The sequence below is a fragment of the Alligator sinensis genome, unplaced genomic scaffold (genome assembly GCF_000455745.1).
Source record: "Alligator sinensis unplaced genomic scaffold, ASM45574v1 scaffold1873_1, whole genome shotgun sequence".
In the NCBI taxonomy this organism is placed as follows: Eukaryota; Metazoa; Chordata; order Crocodylia; family Alligatoridae; genus Alligator; species Alligator sinensis.
In genome coordinates this window covers 555-18,846 of record NW_005843576.1, presented here as the reverse complement: position 1 = coordinate 18,846, position 18,292 = coordinate 555, and the positions used below count along the sequence as shown (strand labels likewise).

General features: G+C 46.6%; 1 protein-coding gene across 1 annotated transcript; it reads left to right on the top strand.

Moving 5' to 3' along the window:
- Positions 1-289: 289 nt before the first annotated feature.
- LOC102371198 (UPF0577 protein KIAA1324-like) lies at positions 290-17,551 on the top strand (the record flags this gene model as incomplete). Its single annotated transcript, XM_006038969.1, has 9 exons — positions 290-301; positions 2,802-2,922; positions 6,004-6,196; positions 9,745-9,892; positions 10,740-10,820; positions 11,712-11,817; positions 11,941-12,090; positions 15,887-15,975; positions 17,374-17,551. Coding segments are annotated over exons 1-9 (1,075 nt in total), but the record flags the coding sequence as incomplete, so codon positions are not given.
- Positions 17,552-18,292: the final 741 nt, after the last annotated feature.

Sequence of the window (18,292 nt, the reverse complement as noted above, 5' to 3'; positions counted from 1 at the left end):
CAGTTTCCACATCTGTAAGATGGAGATGAGAATCATTAACCCCTTTATAAAGTGCATTGAGGTCTACAGGTGGAAAGTACTCTGTGAGGACTGTGTGGTACTAGAATTGGCACTCGGCTGCTGCCAGAGGGGTGGGTGCTGGAGGGGCTGACTTCAGCTGTGGCTATAGGTCCAAACAGGGACTTAGATGCACAGTGCTGTGCATTGCATACGCAAACTTGTAGGCACCTGATCCTCCACCTGCCCTTTCTCCTGGTGTGGAATCCACAGCCTGGGCTCCAGACTCTGTACAATGCACAAGGTAAGTTGGGCACTTTGATACTGGATCCAAAATAGGTGCTCCATAGGGAGCACAACCAGGTTGCTTGAGCTCTTTTCCCTCTCTAGGGCTTGGGGACTCCCTTCAGGAGTTAGTTTCCCCCTGCTGCCCTTGAAGGTAGGCACACTTGCTTCCTTCAAGGTGGGGTGTCTCTCCCTTATACGAGTGACTGGGACAGTCACTCAGGGCATGGGACACCCAGTTTCCATTTCCTCAGCCTGAAGAGATTTAAGCCCACTTGTTCCACTTTGCAGGAGAGTGCCCTAGGCTCCAAGCTACAGCATGAAGTTCCCTCTTATGTTCTTTTTGTGCAGAAACAGAATTTGAGATAAGTGTTATCAGAGAAGCACGGGTCTGCAGCCTGGTAGCCAGGGTGCTCTTCTAGGAGGTAGGAAACATGTCTTTGAATTCCCCTGACTGCAGAGGGAATTAAACCCAGCCCACCTTATTCCTGGGAGAAGGGCAGCACCTCCTTGTGCATCAACTGCTTTAAAGGAAAGCCGAGGATTCCCACTGCATTGCCTATAGGCATGCAATAGTTGTGTCCAGAACCTGTGTCCTGGGTCAGGTCCTCAAGAACTGATATGGGCTGCTTGCTACAGCCTCAGGGCACAACTCCATGTTGCTGCTCCTGCTGCTGCCTGGTGGGCAGGGAGTGCCTCTCTATGGGGCAAACTGTGTTCGGTTCGGGCTCCCAGGGAGAGGGCTCAGAGCTCCGAGACTGCAGTGGGCAGCCCGCATCTGCCCCTACCCCATGCACAAATCTGGGGGCACGTGCCTCCCCATACTCCCCTTCCTGGGAGTGCATGCAGCAGCAGGGAGCTGCAACCCACTCACCCTCTAGATGAGCTGCCTGCGGCTCTGTCCCACTCTCCACCCTGGCCCTGGGCCCCATGCACTACCCTGGCTGGGCAGTGCCACCAGACCCAGCCCCTGCCCCTCCCCCACTACCTCCCCCACATAGACTTACCTGCAGGGGGCTGGGGGAGTTGCTCTCTACCACTGCTTGGGGCTGGACTGGGACTTGATGTTCCCATTTTGGGACTGTCCCACCCAATTTAGGGATGGGTGGTACGCTGGTCTCTTCCCAAGAGGGACCAGGGCCCTTGGGCCCCCATGTACTGGGCGTCTATGGGTGGAGGAAAGAGATGACCAGGGTCAGGACAGAGCTGGAGGATGAGGGAGCAGTCTTCATTCGGGTTTCAGTAGCAGTGGAGCCACAAGAGCACAGACTACGCAAACTCACTTGGGGGCCTGGTTATGTTCTTGATGGTTGAAGGCTGCACTTTCATGACTTTTCAGAGCCAACTAACTAGATACAAGCCAGCTCAGATATCTGCTGCAGTGTCACTTCCAGCTGTAGTTAACTGTCAGTGACGTCTGATGAGAACTTGTGAAAGAGGAGATAGAGAAGTCAGATCCTTATTTTTCCTAGCTGTGTACTGCAGCAGCACTGATTTACCATGTGAGCTCAGTGGCATGTGCCAGGCCATGATGGGAACAATGCAGGGTGTGGGTAATCACAGCTCAGACCATGTTACAGTTAACAGTGGTGAAATGAATACACTCCGACATGCCACTGTGCAGGCAGAAAACATGAGGGACTCTGCCACTAAATCTGGCAAATGTGGGGCAGAATCGATGAGCTTTCATGTTTTAAAGATTTTGGTGCAAGTTTTCTTGGCTCAATAGAAGCGGTCAGAGAGGGCTGGCAGGGAACTAGGAAATTGAGTTGGATTGTTAAAGGTGGATGTTGGGCTCAGCTCTCCAGTCATCTCCTCATTGATGTGAATGGTCTTCCCCTTCATTTCCCACCAATGCAAATAGAAGGAAAATGTGGTTACAGGTTGAGTATTTGCACTTATGCATAGCAGCCTGGGGTCTAATTTACTTCTCAGGATGCAGATAGACACCTGGTATAAAGTGTCTGTTTGCTTCATTAGGCAATAAAGTCCTTCCATAAATCTGGCCTGCTGAGCTTGATTTTTATCAATCTGAAGTAAATCAGGAATCATTCCACTGGAGTTGCCGATCCATAATCTGTTCAGCAGAAACTCCCATCACGGTGATAATAAATATGCTAATGACATCCATTGAGCTGGGTAAGGTTGCTTGGTGGAGACAAAATGGGGTGTAAGATTTTGAAAGAAGACCATACGCGCATGTGGATCTTCCTCTGGTTCAGAATCTAACCTCAGTGAAAGCAGTGTAAATCAGGAATATTTCCACTGAAACCAGTGGATACGGTTCTGATTTGCAGGGTTGCAGCTGGGGCTGGATTCCAGTTGGCTGTCTTAACGTCGGCCCCTGTACTGTGTACACAGCGTGTTCAGGATGCTCTGATATCAATTAGGATTCATTGCATTGGAGTCGTTAGAGGGACCCAGCACTGGGGAGATGCATGAAGCCCTTATGACTGTGAACACCCAGCTAGGTCTTGCATGTATCCAGCTTTAGCTGTCTTCTTTGTTTTCTCTTCCAGTCTGAATACCACTACGAGTACACAGCCTGTGACAGCCTTGGCTCTCGGTGGAGGGTGGCCGTGCCACACACCCCAGGACTCTGCACGGGCCTGCCAGACCCCATCAAGGGCACTGAATGCTGTAAGCTCCTGCTGAGGCTGTTTGATGGTTCACGTTCATCGATGACTGGTGTGGGCTGCTCTGAGCCAGAGGCTGTGTGGCGGGGAGTGACTCTACCTTTCACGTTTTCGCTGTGCCATTCTCTGTCCAAATCACTGTGGGATTATTAAATGATACAAGCCAGCTCTAGCTCCTGCTGGGTCAGCAAGCTCTTTACCATTGGCTCCTATGGAGACAAACCAGTAAATATTCACCTCAAATTTACACCACTGACAATCAGGAGAACTGAGTTGGATTTCTCTCTTACTCACAGTAGCATGAATGATTCCCAGCTGGGCCTGATTCATGCTTCTCTCTCATCCCAGTGCAGCTGAGTAGTAACACTACTGAGGTCCACATAGTTAAACCAGAGTAAACAAAAGGAGAATCAGACCCCCACATTATCCAAGTTTCTTTCATTAAGTGTGTTTTTTCCCATGCAGCAGTTACAATAGAGACTTCAAATGAAACTCAACATTACATAAGCTACATAATGGTGCAGTTCCTTAAAAGGTACCAAGAGAATCTGTCTGCTTGATAGCAGTAAACACTCATTATCCAAGACTTCAGCTGCTCTGCCATTCATGGGAAAGACTAAAGGAAGACAGGATTGCAGCGGTGGGGGGGAGACCTTTAAAGAGAACCGAGTATCAGTTCAGTCAGATAGAAAACCCATTTGACTGTGAAAACCAATTATGCATTCAGAAATGCTATTCCTTGCCTGAAGCACAGCTTCTTATTCGAGGTTATTCTCCGTTTATGGTTGTAGCCTTTTTAACACCTGGCAAGTATTTTCCGTTTGTTTTCCTTGGGCATTATTCTACCATCATTCATCTCTGTGCAACCCTGTGGATGTCAACATATGACCTTGGCAGGCAAGGCTCTTTGGGTAGATGTGATATCTTGTATTAGACCCACTAAATAGTAGGGAAAAGTTCTTTGCAAGCTTTTGGGCACAAACACCCTTCCTCGGGCATTGGTAGACTCTGCTGCTGTCCTCAGTCTCCCAATGCCTGAAGAAGGATGTTTGTGCCCAAAAGCTTGCAAAGAACTTTTTCCAACTATTTAGTTGGTCTAATAAAAGATATCACATTTGTCCAAAGAGCCTTGCCTGTCTATCTCCTTTAGCCCAGCTACAACCAACAACCCCGCAACATATGACTGTAGCCCTTGAAAGAAGTGCAACAAATAAAGCAAAAGACCAGAGAGGAGATTCTGAGATCTCTCTCAACTTCCACTTATAATTTTATTTTTAAATATGCATTCAGTTGAGATGCATAGAATTGCTGGACCAAGAAAATCAAGGATGTGTGGCTGCAATCCAAAAGGTTTCCACCTAACCACCACTTACAAAAATATTCATAACCAGATACAATTTTTTTAACGCCTAATTTTTTTTTTCAGATTCACCCCTACTATTTTGTAAATCGCCTTTTATCACTAGTTTTGTTTCATTCACACTTGATGTGACTTGAGCACTGTTTAATTAGACTGATACGTGAAGTCAGGATTCTGCTCCCAGTTACATGATTGCGAAGTAGGAGTAGGAGTAACTCCATAGCAATGGGCCACTCTGAGCCCATTGCTATGGGCTCAGAGTCCCATTAGTGTTAGATGACTTTTGCTAGTCTAAAGCTTGAGGCGAATAAAGGCCATGAATGGGGTGTAAACATTCAGGAGATTAGAATCTGGATCCAGAGTTGAGTTGATTTTAGTGTGGAGTTACAGTAGACAGCAGCACACGTTTAGACTGCAGAGTGCTGTAGATTCATAAGCTGTTCATATATAACGTTTAAGCTCTTAATGAACAAAACCTCTCAGGATGGCATGAAAACCCACTATCTGTGGTAGGCGTAGGAATGTCAAGACTTTGACAACACCTTTTGAACTCCCACTGCAGTGCAGGTTCATCTTCGCTGTGGACTGAGCCTGTGTGCCTGGAGAATAAATCCATGGTTTATTCTTGGACATCACCTTTCTTGGACAAGAGCTAAAAGTAGCCTGTGTGTGTCCTTTTGGCCTTACAGGGGGGTTTGTGGCCACATCTAAGCTGTAACTGAAGACATGATTCCACCACAGATAGACATCCCCACACTAGCTCAGGTAATAGCAGTGCAGCTGCATCAGCACAGATATAAGGTATAGGCTGGAATCCTGCATACATATGTAGGGTCCCCTCATGCACCCTTACTGAAATCTGTACCCATGCAGTGTCACTGCTGTCATCGCCCATGCTACCAGGAGGAAAGCTTGCTCAAGGATACTTGCAAATGCTGCAGTTGCAGCCCTTGCTGCACGGAGAACTTGCAAATTAACGCACTGCTTGTGACCTTCCCCATATAACATGTGAGACCATGTATGTGTATGAAATGCACACATCCTTCCCATGCAAGGGGAGGAAACAAGTAGGGGCCTGACCACTTATGACTGGGTGAAAGTCTGGAGCCTGTGCTGCATAAAAGGCCAGATAAAAATGGCCCTGCTCTGGCTTTAAAATCAATGGAAATTCAAAGGATTAAATTCAATTTCTGCTTTTGTTCCCCAAATCTCCAGCAATGTTTTTGATAATGTCCTCTAATAAATGCTGGGCAGACGGGGGTAATTTTTTAACCGAGGCCGTCTTGCAGTCTCGGTTACTTCTGGCTTCACTAAAAGGCTAAAGCCTGGCTTTGCCTTGGAGCCTTGTAAATGTCTGCATATCAGCTTGAAAATCATCACATGTCCGCACCTAGAAACAACATTTCATATGTAACCCAGCTGTAGCGTTACAGTTATGGAGAAATCTTTGCATGTGATAAGCTGTTTCATAGCACTGTTGCTAATTTATACGTGCTCTGTGAGTAAGAACAAATCAGCCTTCTCCATGTCAGTTTTCCTGCCTGTAAAATGGAAATAATTAATAATCCCCTAACACTTCTCCAGAATTCTGTAAGGGGACTGTGTTTTGAGATCCAAGGGTCACAGAAGTAATGGATACAGATGGGATTGTTGGGTGGAGACTCTTTCTGTGTCCCTTTCTCCCCTTTGTCCTGATCTTTCTTTCTCTGCTGTCCTACATTACAGCCTTTTCCTGCAAAGCAGGTGAATTCCTGGACATGAAAGACCAGTCATGCAAATCCTGTGCAGAGGGCAGATACTCCCTGGGCACTGGCGTTCGCTTTGATGAATGGGATGAGCTACCCCATGGCTTTGCAAATGTGGCAACCACCCTTGAGGTTGACAATAGCTTCTCAGAATCAGCAGAGAACTGCACCACGTGAGTCTGTTGTTGCTAGATGCTGAAAGAGCCGCACAGCTTGAGAACAGAGCCATGCGAGCTACGAGTTTTCACCAACAACCTTGACCTGTCATGCTGGACAGCCTAATTTCAGAAGTGCTGAACATTGTAGTGGAAGTTGGTGTGGGTTGCAGACTTTTTTGTAACAACCCTAACCAGTTTTATTCTGCTCACATTCACACTGGTGTTACACATCTGGCTTTCCTCTGATATCACTGGTGTCACCTCTGTTTTACTGACACTCAATGGACATGGCTACTAGATCAGCATGTCCAGGCTGGTAGATCCTTCCTTGTCCATTTTCCCAATGTTTTGCTAACCCCAGTGTGAAAGGCTTCCAGTTTGGAAGCTTCTTCTCTTTCTTTTTGGTGAGCTCTCACCATGAATAAGGGCTTCATGATGTTGGACTCGAGTTTTCCCTCTCTTACAACTCCTCCAGGCCCCTGCAGATGTGCTACAACCTCATTGCTCCCCCCTTATTTAAAATTCTGCCCAGTGTTGGATTAACCTGTAGAACGCACTGTTGCATGATGTTGTTGAGCCCACGAGTGCAGTGGGATTTGAAAAGCTCAGTGAGGTGTCTGTATACAGAGTAATCGCAGCTATGTTTAATATGATTAAGTATGTAAGGAAGCTAAACTCAAATGGGCAAGCCACTTTCAGTTTTGGGTTAGATATCTCTCTCCCCATGAACACATTTCCATTGTGTCTTACTGAGATTCTAGTCCCAGACTTGAAACATCTGGTGCTCAGCATGGACACAGACATGGGGGTAGATGGTTTCTTGGCCTATTGCACTTCAGCTGCTTCTTCCCTACTGCTAACTACAATCCCACTTTTACTGCTGTTTAAATAGCCTGTTTAAATAGAAACCTTGGCACACTCTTGCAGGCGCTTTCAGCCTGAGGACTCTGATTGCAAGGATGCAGGGTTAAATGAAGACTAGGTTTATTTTTCTAGCGGGTCTGTTCTAACTCAGTCAGAAATAGTAGATTCTCTACAGGGATTTCTGGACAAGGGCCACTGGCCTGTACTAGGCAAAACTCAAATTAGATGGTCACAACCATTCCTTCTGGCCCTTAATATCTGAGTGCTGTACTTGCACCTGCCTTAGACTGACCATCAGAAACCTAACCAGAGCAATCACATCTTGGATCCAGAGCTGGGATCTACCTGGAAGTGGAGGGTGGGTGAGCCCCAACTGTGAGGCCACTTCTGTCCATATCAACTCTTCTGCATTACCTATATTTGGCAACATCATTGCAGTATCCCTCAGTGTTTTGTGGCTGTTTCAGACTAAACTCTGAATTAAATCAGTTGTTTCGAGTGAAGAGAGGCAAGATCTCCATCTCAGAGAAACCAAGCCAAACTAATCCCCTTAAGGCAACAACTTCCACCATACTGCAAACATCAGTGGAACTTAACATTCATTAGTAGATAAAAGCATAGGCAGATAATGTTCTTTGGGTAAATGTGATATCTTTTATTACACCAACTAAATAGTTGGAAAAATTGTTTTTTACAAGCTTTTGGGCACAAACACCCTTCTTCAGGCATAGGAAGAGTCTGTTAGTGTTTGTATGTTCTCCTGGGTGGAATAGATCAATAGAAGCATAAGCCAATATGCAAATATTAATAAATTAATAAATAAAAGCATAGCCTTTGTTATCCTAAAGGTTGCCAAAGCATTTCACAAGTTTTGCTGGGATCCTTTTTATCACTACTGTATGGTAGTCAACTCTGGGTGGTAAACTATAGTTTTCAGCAAGGTGAGGAAATGAAGGAGAATGCTATAGGAAGTGCAACTGCAGGTGGAAATAAAGGCCTATTGTAGTCAGAGATTGCATTAGTTCAACTAATGGTGTCATTTTAAGTGCAAGATACAGTGTGGTCAGCCTTGATTTGAATTAAAATAGAATTATGTTGAATTTTAGCTTAATTTGGTAAAGAATTGAATTAAACCCTATTTATTTATTTAGCTTAAATCTGGCAGGGTGTATGCATCAGTAGTCGGAAAGAGCTTGGATTTAAAGTGCCAGCATTAGCTCTCTATGTTGACATTAATTCCACATACACAGGCACTCTTAAACTGTGTCTGTACTGCATATCTGAGATGTGACTGCAGCACATGTAGGCACACTCGGGTTAATTTTAATCTAGCTAGTTTGGGTCCTGATAGGGATGAAGTCACAGTGACATGAGCATCATCAGGGCCAGAACAAGGCTTCCTAGAACCATGGGCATTTCCTTGGGTTGCCAAATTAAAAGTCATCCATGGTGCAGTCACACCTCTCCAGCTGCAGTGCAGACACACTACTCATCAGGTGGAATCAGAGTGCTCATACTAAGAACTACTGTGCAATAGCTATTCTGAGTTATTCCCCCATATAGACAAGCCCTTAGTGAAACCAGAGCATCCCTGAATAATAGGCAAAGGGCTCCATAGACTTGATGCCATCTCCCTCCAGAAGGAATGATATCAACCCTGTCTTTCTGCTCAGTGCCTGAGTTCACTACCACACACCCTCCTCCTTTGTGCACAGGCTGCTCCCACACACTGCCTATATTCTGCGACACTGCCTTTATTTGTCTGCTCTCTTTGATCACTTCATGCAGAGAGAGGCAAGCTCAGATTCTTCAGTCAAACTATCCTTTTATGAGTAACTCCCCAGAAGACTGCAACTCAACCCTATCAAGAGAATTTATGCAATTTGCAAATGTAACCTACTTCTAGTGTCACTTTAATTATTCATTCAACGTCTAGGCATATTTGTAGCAGATGCAGCACTGCTAATTTTCATCCCCATTTCTTTTGCAGTAGGATCAGATCATCTTATTTCCTCAGAGGGAAGACCGGATATTATAGAGATAGGAGTGGGACAGGGTTCCACCCCGCCATGTGACATGCTAGGGAAAGCAGAACTAATGGAAGAGTGTGGGGGTAGGAGGTCCCCTCTACCTCCATTAGAGCAATCAGTGGAAGCAGAAAGTTATCTCTTTAGGCAGCTATGCCATTCTGGACTATGTTTGACCCTTGTATTGGTGCTGTATTTCTCTGGCAACATACACTGCACAGTTGCTGCTAGGCTGAGATATTTTTGATCCTCATCCTGAGTTTCATACTGCTGAGATATTTTTAGGAGGGGAGGGCCTCTGTCTTTGTGTTGATATTCTAGTTCTTGTTAAGCTGTTTTGTTCTCTTTGTCCTCCTGTTTTATAAATTATTCTGTTGGCTTATTATAGTCCACCCTGGACCTTTGTTGGGAAGGGCAGTATCTAAATTGTATAAATGGAGATCAGAATTTGGCCTCTTATGTCAAAGCAGAAGGTTTGGTCCTTGTGACCTGCTTAGCAGTGTGTGCCTTTTTGCTGCAGTATAGTTTGAGCTGATATATCTTGGTGGGCTCAGCTGTCATCCAGCCTATGTTTCTCTTCCTTACACTAGTGCTAACCTCCCCAGTAGTATCCCAAGCAGCACCTGTGCTGCACTTGCCAACCACCATGCTTCTTTCTCAATCCTATTCCAGGTCAACGTGGGTGCCTCTGGGAGACTACATTGCCTCCAACACAGATGAGTGCACAGCCACCCTGATGTATGCTGTCAACTTGAAGCAGTCTGGCATGGTCTCCTTTGAGTACATCTACCCAGACAGCAGCATCGTCTTCGAGTTCTTTGTACGTTGCCTGAGTTTGCACCTCTTTCATTACAAATCTCCACCTCACATTCCTTTAAAAGATTCTCCCTGTGATGGTTAACCACCACGTCCCCAGGTGGGTCAGCAGCAGGGTTTGAACCTGTGATCTCCACTTTTTGCAGAAAGCATATCAGTTGCCTGAGCTGAAGGATCCTATTTGGCTGGCTAAGACAACTGCAGCTTCCTAGCCTGTATATATGTCCTGAGACCACTCAAGTTTCCATAGGGCTGTTAGCTCCAGATGGAGATGTATTTTGAGAGTCTTCAGGCTCTATCTTCTAGCTCTGCAGGAAATGATTCAGTGTTGCCTGTAGGAATCTGTCTATTCATTGGTTTGTCTGTATGTCTAACTCATTTGTTTCCGATTCCAAAGCAGCTGCTGAAAATGTGATCTGTTTGCAGTGTCCCTAGGGGAAGAACAGCTAGAACAGGTCCTTCCCTAAAGCATGGCTGGCAGCTGTCCTTGGCTTTAATAAATTAAAAAGCCTCACAAGCTCAGTGCTTCATAGGTACCTTGGTGTGGATATTCTGAGCTGGAGTGTTGCATGCCAGGCTATATAGTCCCTGTAGCTTGAGCCTACTATTGCTTCATGTGATAAGTCAGGTGTGTGGCATTCAGGCTCCCAGTATGTTGGCAGTCTTACCTATGCCCATTTTGAGAGCCTCCATTTTGTGATAGCAGAGCTGAGAAGGTGGTGCAAAGCCCCTTTTAAAGACCACTGAGTGATACTGTTGTCATCCACTGTGATTAAAAACCCAGTAGCTTGCTCCTCTGATCCCAGGCCTTCAGAAGCTGCATGCTCATCCCAAGTTCCCTATTGCCCTAGGTTCAGAATGACCAGTGCCAGCCAACCGTGGAGGAGTCAAGGTGGATGAAAACCACTGAGAAGGGATGGGAGTTCCACAGCGTAAGTACAAACCAAAGGGCAGAGCTTAATTCTGTTCAACTAAGTGGGATCCAGCTGGCAGTGTGAGAGGCTTTGGAGTCCAAGCCCCATGCCAACCCCATAGTTCACAGCTAGCACTGGAGGTGCAGCAGAGAGATTAAACAGAAGTAATTTCTCCCAGACCATAGGGTAGATCATAGGAAGGTTAAAATGCAAGTAATATGTGTTGGGTGTCACACATTCAGCACCCAAAATCTCTAGTCCCCTTCACTCTAGGGGTAACTCCACTCTCCCAGCCAAATTGCTTCTCTCTAACACAGGTTCTAGAGGGCAGGTCAAGGTTTGCAGGCAGCACTTAATGGGCTGAATGAATGCTGGACCCCTGGGGTCTGATTCCAAACTCACTGGGTATGTCTACACTGTCTCCACCCCACTCTTCAAGCTGTCACTGTAGAATAAGCCCTGCTCATTCACACGCTCCAAACCGAGAAACTCAGTGGAGTGGCCACTCTAGGGTTGCTTCCTGCCACCATTCTCAAGCACACCAGAAACCCAGATCTTAAGAGTGGCACTAAGCAGCATTCTCAGAGTTGCCTCACTGTTGCATTCCCTAGTTTGGAGCACATAGAGTGGGAGCAGGTGGGTATGACTTTTTTTTCGCAGCTGCAGATGTGAAGGTGGCGCAGAGCCGGTGTGGATATAACCACTCACATCACTACAGATCTGGGGTGGCAGAAGCTGGGCTTTGGTAGGCGAGATCAACATTAGATCTTCACTCTCACTGCAGAGCCAAACTCCTTCCTTGTCCAGTGTGCGTCGCTCTGGACCCTGCTCCAAGACCAAACAAAATCATGTTCCATCTCTTGTCGGGACCTGAGCCTTGTCCTGTTTTTGTTCTGTTTACCTCCTCAGGTGGAACTGAGTCATGGCAACAATGTCCTGTACTGGAGAACCACAGCATTCTCAGTGTGGTCCAAGATCCCCAAGCCTGTGCTTGTAAGGAACATTGGCATCACAGGTACATGAATGGCAGTGTCTACTTTCTATTCCAATGCCCATTGGGGGGGGCAGCTGCCTTGACACAAGCAGCCCAAGTGCTATTTACTGAGTGTTTCTCCTTTGCTCCTTCTCCTTCCCCCAGGAGTGGCCTACACCTCAGAATGCTTCCCCTGCAAGCCAGGCACTTATGCATCCAAACCGGGATCTTCCTTCTGCAAGCTTTGCCCACCAAACTCGTACTCTGGCAAGGGAGCCACCTCATGCCAGCAGTGTGAGCCAAACACTTACTCAGGTAATGAAGGGGTGTACACACAGACATACCCATGTGCATGCATGGCCTGTGTGCACTGCAGTCAGGAGGAGTGCTTAAAGGATATACAGGGGTGTAGGTTGCAGCCATGTTGGTCTAAGGACATAGGCAGACAAAGTTCCTTGGGTGAATCTGATATCTAAGATGACACTGTGATCTAAGATATCAGATTCACCCAAGGAACCTTGTCTGCCTAAAGGATATACAGGCCTGTCTGAGGTAGCTTTTAATCTAGCTAGCTTGGGTAATAAATCACAGTGAAGACTCAGCTGCATGGACTTAAGCACTGACTGTACAAGCTCATCCAGGACCCTGGTCACCTATTCAACTAGGCAGCTCAGGCTGAAGCCCAGGCTGTGGTGGGTTTGCTACCTTGGTATGCAGCTAGCTTAGCTGGACCAGTACTTACTGTAGTCACATCTCTGCTTGCCATGTAGATGTAATTTAATACATACATGCATGCACACGCACATGGCATTTGCAAGACAGGACCTTTTGGAAATAAGACATACCTTTTCAGCAGTGTCAATCTCAACATGCTATTCCACAAGACATCCTTACAGCAGCAAGATCCATCAGCCTAGTGTAGCTTTTAGAGCAGCTGGTTTCTTCCACTTTCCTCATCCCACTCTTCCCTGTCCTTCTCATTATCTTCCTCTCTCTTTAGAAGCAAGGGAAGCAAAAATTATTAATGATTTATTATTAATGCTCCAAATATTTCAGTTTTGCAGGACTGATACCGATGGAAGCTATTTGGTTAGAATCAAAAATTTTTTTGCAGTGGAATATGCTGCATTTAGGGGAAGAAAATGATACATGGAGAATACGGCCCAATGCAACAATAATTTTAGGACAGGCAAACTTCTTTATGGCATTCCTTCTCAGTCAGTGTTGAACATCTAAATTGGGTGTTTCCTTTCTCTTTGGATTGTAACTTTGTCCATGGTTTGTGCTCAGAACCACTTCATGATTGCATGTGACCCTGTTTCTCATCTAGCCAGTCTGGGCTAACTGATTGTCTGTGGGACTCTCGAACCTTCCTTACAAGGTCTGTGGTCTGATTTGCAGTTTTGATTCCTAGTTTGGGAAATGATTTTTTAAACTGAAACCTCACAAAATCCCATTATCCAAAGCATCACATCTTCTAGAGGGTTTAGAGTAGTGTGGGTCAACCTTTTTGGCAGGTGTGCCACAAATTAGAAGTATAACTTTTCCGAGTGTCACTCTGATCCCCTCTCCCTGCCTGATCTGCTCTGCTTCCTGCCCTGTGCTTCCTGCCTGATCTGCTGCTCACTCTGCTTTCTATGCCCTTCCCTATCTTCCACTGTGTTGCCTGTCTCCTCTCCAGTCTGCTGCATGCTGCACACAAAGCCTTCCTGTGCTACAAGTTGGCCAACCTTGGTTTAGAAGACAGAATAAACTGGTATAATAGTATAATACCTTGGTCTTACATAGTGCATTTGTTGTAGATCTCCAAGTAGTGTTCCAAGGTGGTTGATATAATGACTCCCATTTTACAAATGGAGAAACAGGCACAAAAAGGGAAGTAACTTACTCCAGACTGGCTGAACAAGGACTTGAACCCTCAGGCCTTAGTTCCTAGGTTAGTGTCCGTTCCACTAGGCCAGTGTTTCTCAACATGTAGGTCATGACCCAAAAGCGGGTTGCAAAAATATATCAAAAGGGCCATGAGCAAACTTGGGGGGCACGAGGGGACTGGGGCCTAAGGGTGGGGGCAGTGGGTTGAGACTAGCTACTGATGTTTATAAATAGGTCCTGGTACAAAAAAGGTTGAGAACCACGTCTCTAGACCACAGGTTTATGTGGTGAGGGCATACAGTGCAGCCTCTTTTTCAGACATGCTTCAGGTTTTCAATATACAGCAGCCCAAGACCTTTCTCTTTTGCAGCGCTGTGAAGGTCAAGGGCAGGCCCCTTCCATTGCTGTTATCCATTAACCAGACATAGCCAAGCTGTCAAGCAGTGAAGAGTGCAAGAGTTTTCCAAAGAACCAGGTGCTTGGCGGAGCCATGCTTTCATGTTAGGCAGTTGTTTGAAGAGTAAAAGCATATGCTTGTTCCTTCAGCGATAATTTTCTAGCGCTTTGTACAGCAGCTTACCAAGTCAACAGAGGGAGAGGGGCTCCCCTTCCTGGCACCCTCCCAATTCTTTGATTAGAACTGAATATTGAGTGGTACCTTAAAACCAGCATCTGGAGACTCAACTTGGCAAACCCCTCTCCTCTCCCCACAAAAAAAAAGAAGGCAGCAGACTGAGGTGCTAATCTTCACAGGGAGCCCAATAACATGCTAGTTACTGTGATAAATATGACAGGGAGGGCCAGCTGTTTCTATGCCTCTAATTACACACAGCTGGAGCTAGTAAGATTTGGATTATAAGAAACAAATCTTAATTGCGCAGCATTTTCCACTTGATTTAGCAGAAATGCCTGCTGGTCTAGAGAGCTCTATGGTGTGATAAAGCTGGCAGGAGGAACAGGGTCTGGGCACAGCACAGATATATGAATGGGCTTGATTGGCCACTTGGGAGACAGTGATTTCCCTATTGCTTAGATTGGTGGTTCTCAACACTTTTAGACTCAGGGGTTACCCTTGGAAAATGCCAGTTCTTAGCTTTCACTCTCTTTTTTCACTACAGAAAAAATAATAGAGTAATTCTTTTATTGCAAGGAACTTGGAAAGACCACAGCAGGTCAGAATGTCTTTAACGCTAATGAACGCTATTTGAAATCTCTTTAAGTTTTTGTGAATATTTGCACTGAGAATCACTGGCTTTGATTCTGATTTATCCCAGTGCTGCTGTTTGGAGGGTACTAGTCTGAAGCTCGGGGCTGGGTGCTTTGTGGAGCACAGGGTCTTCACTGGAGCTGCTATCACTGTGGGGCAGAGGCTGGGAGTGGACAGAACCAGTGGTCTCTTTCCAGCCCCTAGGCACTGGCCAGGCCAAGGCAGCTGGCTGAATGCATAGAGGAAAATGATTGCTTCTCATGGCTGCAGTACACGACTCCTTTCCCCAAATGTGAGTGAGCAGAGGAAGTGTTTTGTTTCAGTCATGATAGTTCCTGGAAATTCCTGTAGGCAGAAGAGAACTTTAGGCGCAGCCCTAGGAGAAGGGGTGCTGTGCACAATACAATTTAGCCCCAAGGTATTCTTCACCTCTAGGGCAGAGTGACAAGTTGCCCTGGGCATCTTTTAGTGAGGTACCAGAACAGAGGTAGTGCTGGTCCAGTGGCTCTAGGACAAGTGGGTTCAATTCCCAGATCTGCTGGAGACTCCTCATCGGACCTTGGGCAAGCTACTTAACCTCTCTGTAGCTCCATTTCCCATCTGTAAAACGGGAGTAGTAACATTGCCTTGCCCTACAGAAAGGTAGTAGTAAGAGTGCAAGATGCTCAGCCAGTCAGGTAACCAGAGGCAAATACCTTAGGCTTATAAAGAGAAGACAAAAAATACAGTACACAACCAATGTGCCTGAAGCGGGGCTATCTGGGTAATGTGCACCATTAGATCCTCAAAGGGTTAGACACTGAGCAAGCAGCTACTCCACAGAGCCTGGACTTGACACATGCTTTCTGTGATAGCTGTTCTGCCAGGAAATGTAACCAAGGCTTGACATCAAGATGAAATAGAGCGCCTCTGAATGCAGAGTCAGAGCGTCTTTTTTCACTGCACTTGTTATGGGCACAAGTGGGCTCTGTTCCCTGATGCTCCAGGGTTTTAATTCTAACAGTGGTCTCTTTCCTTCCCTTGATGATAAAGAACAAGGCTCAGCAGCTTGCAAACCTCGTCCTCCCTGCACCGATAAGGATTATTTCTACACGCACACTGCCTGCGACACTAATGGGGAGGTGAGTACCTATCAGTCCCCAGGGCTGTTTCAACATGGGTTGATAAACCACAGGGTTCCCTCATTTTACTGCAGCTGTAACACTGCTCTTCAGTGCTGTTCTTTCTATGTTCAAAGCATAGTAGAGGCATTAGCTAATTAAAGAGGGGCAGTTTACTTGACAGTCCTTTTTGCAATGTTTACCTGCGTCTTGTTACAAATAACCACCAAGACTCTCTGCCCCAGATTCCCAGCATGTTTGCTGTGGCTAAACTCCCAATCCGTTGAATGCTGGAAGCTAAAGTGGGAGTGAAGCTGGTGGGCGGTGGAGGGACATGCTGGACATGCCCCATTCACCATCCTCCTCGGCATCCACACCGTGTGAGAGACCGGATACTGGGCTAGATGCATTTATGATCTGACTTAGTAAATGGCTGTTCTTATGTTCTTGTAGCTACACAGTCAGTGTCACCGTTTCCCCATGCAGTCTGAGAGTCAGTTTTCCCTGGTGTGTGTTCTGGGTCTTTCACACAAGCCCCTGGAGACTGGAGGCATGCTCTTGTGAAGGCAGATCGGCCTGTTGAACAAGAGTGACTAGCTAGTATTGAGGTGTTTTCCTCCCTGTTACCCCATACACAATATGAAGGAAATCCATAAGAACAATGGGGCTGAATATCCATATTTTTTAACAATGCACAACATGCAAGGTCTGCATATTCATGCAGACTTCTGCTTCAGTGGTTTCAGTGATTTCTGATTCATAAAACATAGTGAGCACTGCTAGAAGGGCTCACAGACTATTTAAAAGCATATTACCCAATTTTGTTATTCCACAGCTAGGGCTTGTGTGCACATGCAAATTCTCTCATTTCACAGGCACAGTTACAATTCCTGCCCCATCACGATCCTTAGTCTGTGTTCACAGTTGTATTTGTACAATGTTGCTTATATACAGAAGCTGGTTGCTTGAAGGAAAGAGGAATGAGCTGTAATAGTAGAAGGTATTTATGCAAATACCTGCATTCTAATTTAGACACATTATTGCTGCTCTTATTTATTTTCTCATGCTACCCGAGGGCCTACAAGTTTCAGTCGTGGACCAGACCCCCAGTGCAGGATTAATCCAGGTGCACAACTGCGCTGGGGGCAGAGCATAGTTCTGGGAGCCTGGAATCCTGTGCTGTATTTCTTGGCACTGCCCGATACATGGTCTTGGGTGCCTTCCTTTCTCTGTCAGAAAGGTACTGTACTTGAGCACAGTGCACTTCCCAGTCTTGTTAGGCTTTATCTTAACTTGGAAAGCATTGGCTGCAAGGGAGGGGAAAAGCAATGTTATGCTATTGTGATGCCCTAAGCTGTCTTGCATGGTAGAGATGCTCATTTTTGCCAGCTGAAGTTGAGTTTGCTTATGCCTTTCCAGACTCAGTTAATGTTTAAGTGGGCAGAGCCGAAAATCTGCAGTGAAGAGCTGCCTGATGCGGTGAACCTGCCCCCCTCTGGTGTGAAAACCAAGTGCCCACCGTGCAACCCGGGCTTCTTCAAAACCAACTCCAGCACCTGCGAGCCCTGTCCCTATGGGGCATACTCAAATGGGTCTGGTAATGCCACTGGGTTTGTTCTGCTGGGCTCTGTGGGAGCATAGCTTGATTCCTGGTTCTTTACCCTCAAACATGGAAAAAGCTGGGCTGTGCTGAGCACATGCACCGTGTGCCTGGGAAACAGGCAGCGTCAGCCTCTTCCTGGTGGTGGGGCTGAGGTGGGCTAGATGGAAAATTGGGGAGGCTGTGCAGACAAAGGTGGGACATGGGCCCTGCAGGCTGGGCTGGGCCAAGAGCGCTACACGGCTGCGGGTGGGAGTGGGGTGAGCTCAGCTGTGTGGTGTGGGTGGTGGCAGCAGCCTAGTGGGGGAAGTGGGGGGCTTGGACAGAGGCAGCGCTGGGAGGGTTGGCTATGAGGGGGCTAAGGCGAATTTTGGGGTAGCTATAGCCCCCCGTCCTCAATTCCCCCTAGTGCCACCCCAGCTGGGAAAGCAGCAATTGGAGGTTTATTCTCTGCTCGCTCTTGCATTCTGCTATCTAGATTTCCAGGTCCAAACTTAGGGCTGAGGTGTGAGGGACTGAGCAGGTCTGACCCCCCTCAGAGGATTTCCCAGATGTTTGTGACACTCTGTCCTTTCCCATATTGCTACGGGAGCAAGCAGGAAGTGGATCCATCATGGCCAGGTGGAAGGGAGCCTTGGATAGGGTGTGTTAGTATGGAGAAGGAGCTACCAGCCCTGGAAGGGATGAGAACCACTGACTCGTGCTTTTGCCAGCCCCTCACTGTGAGCCACTGCCTTC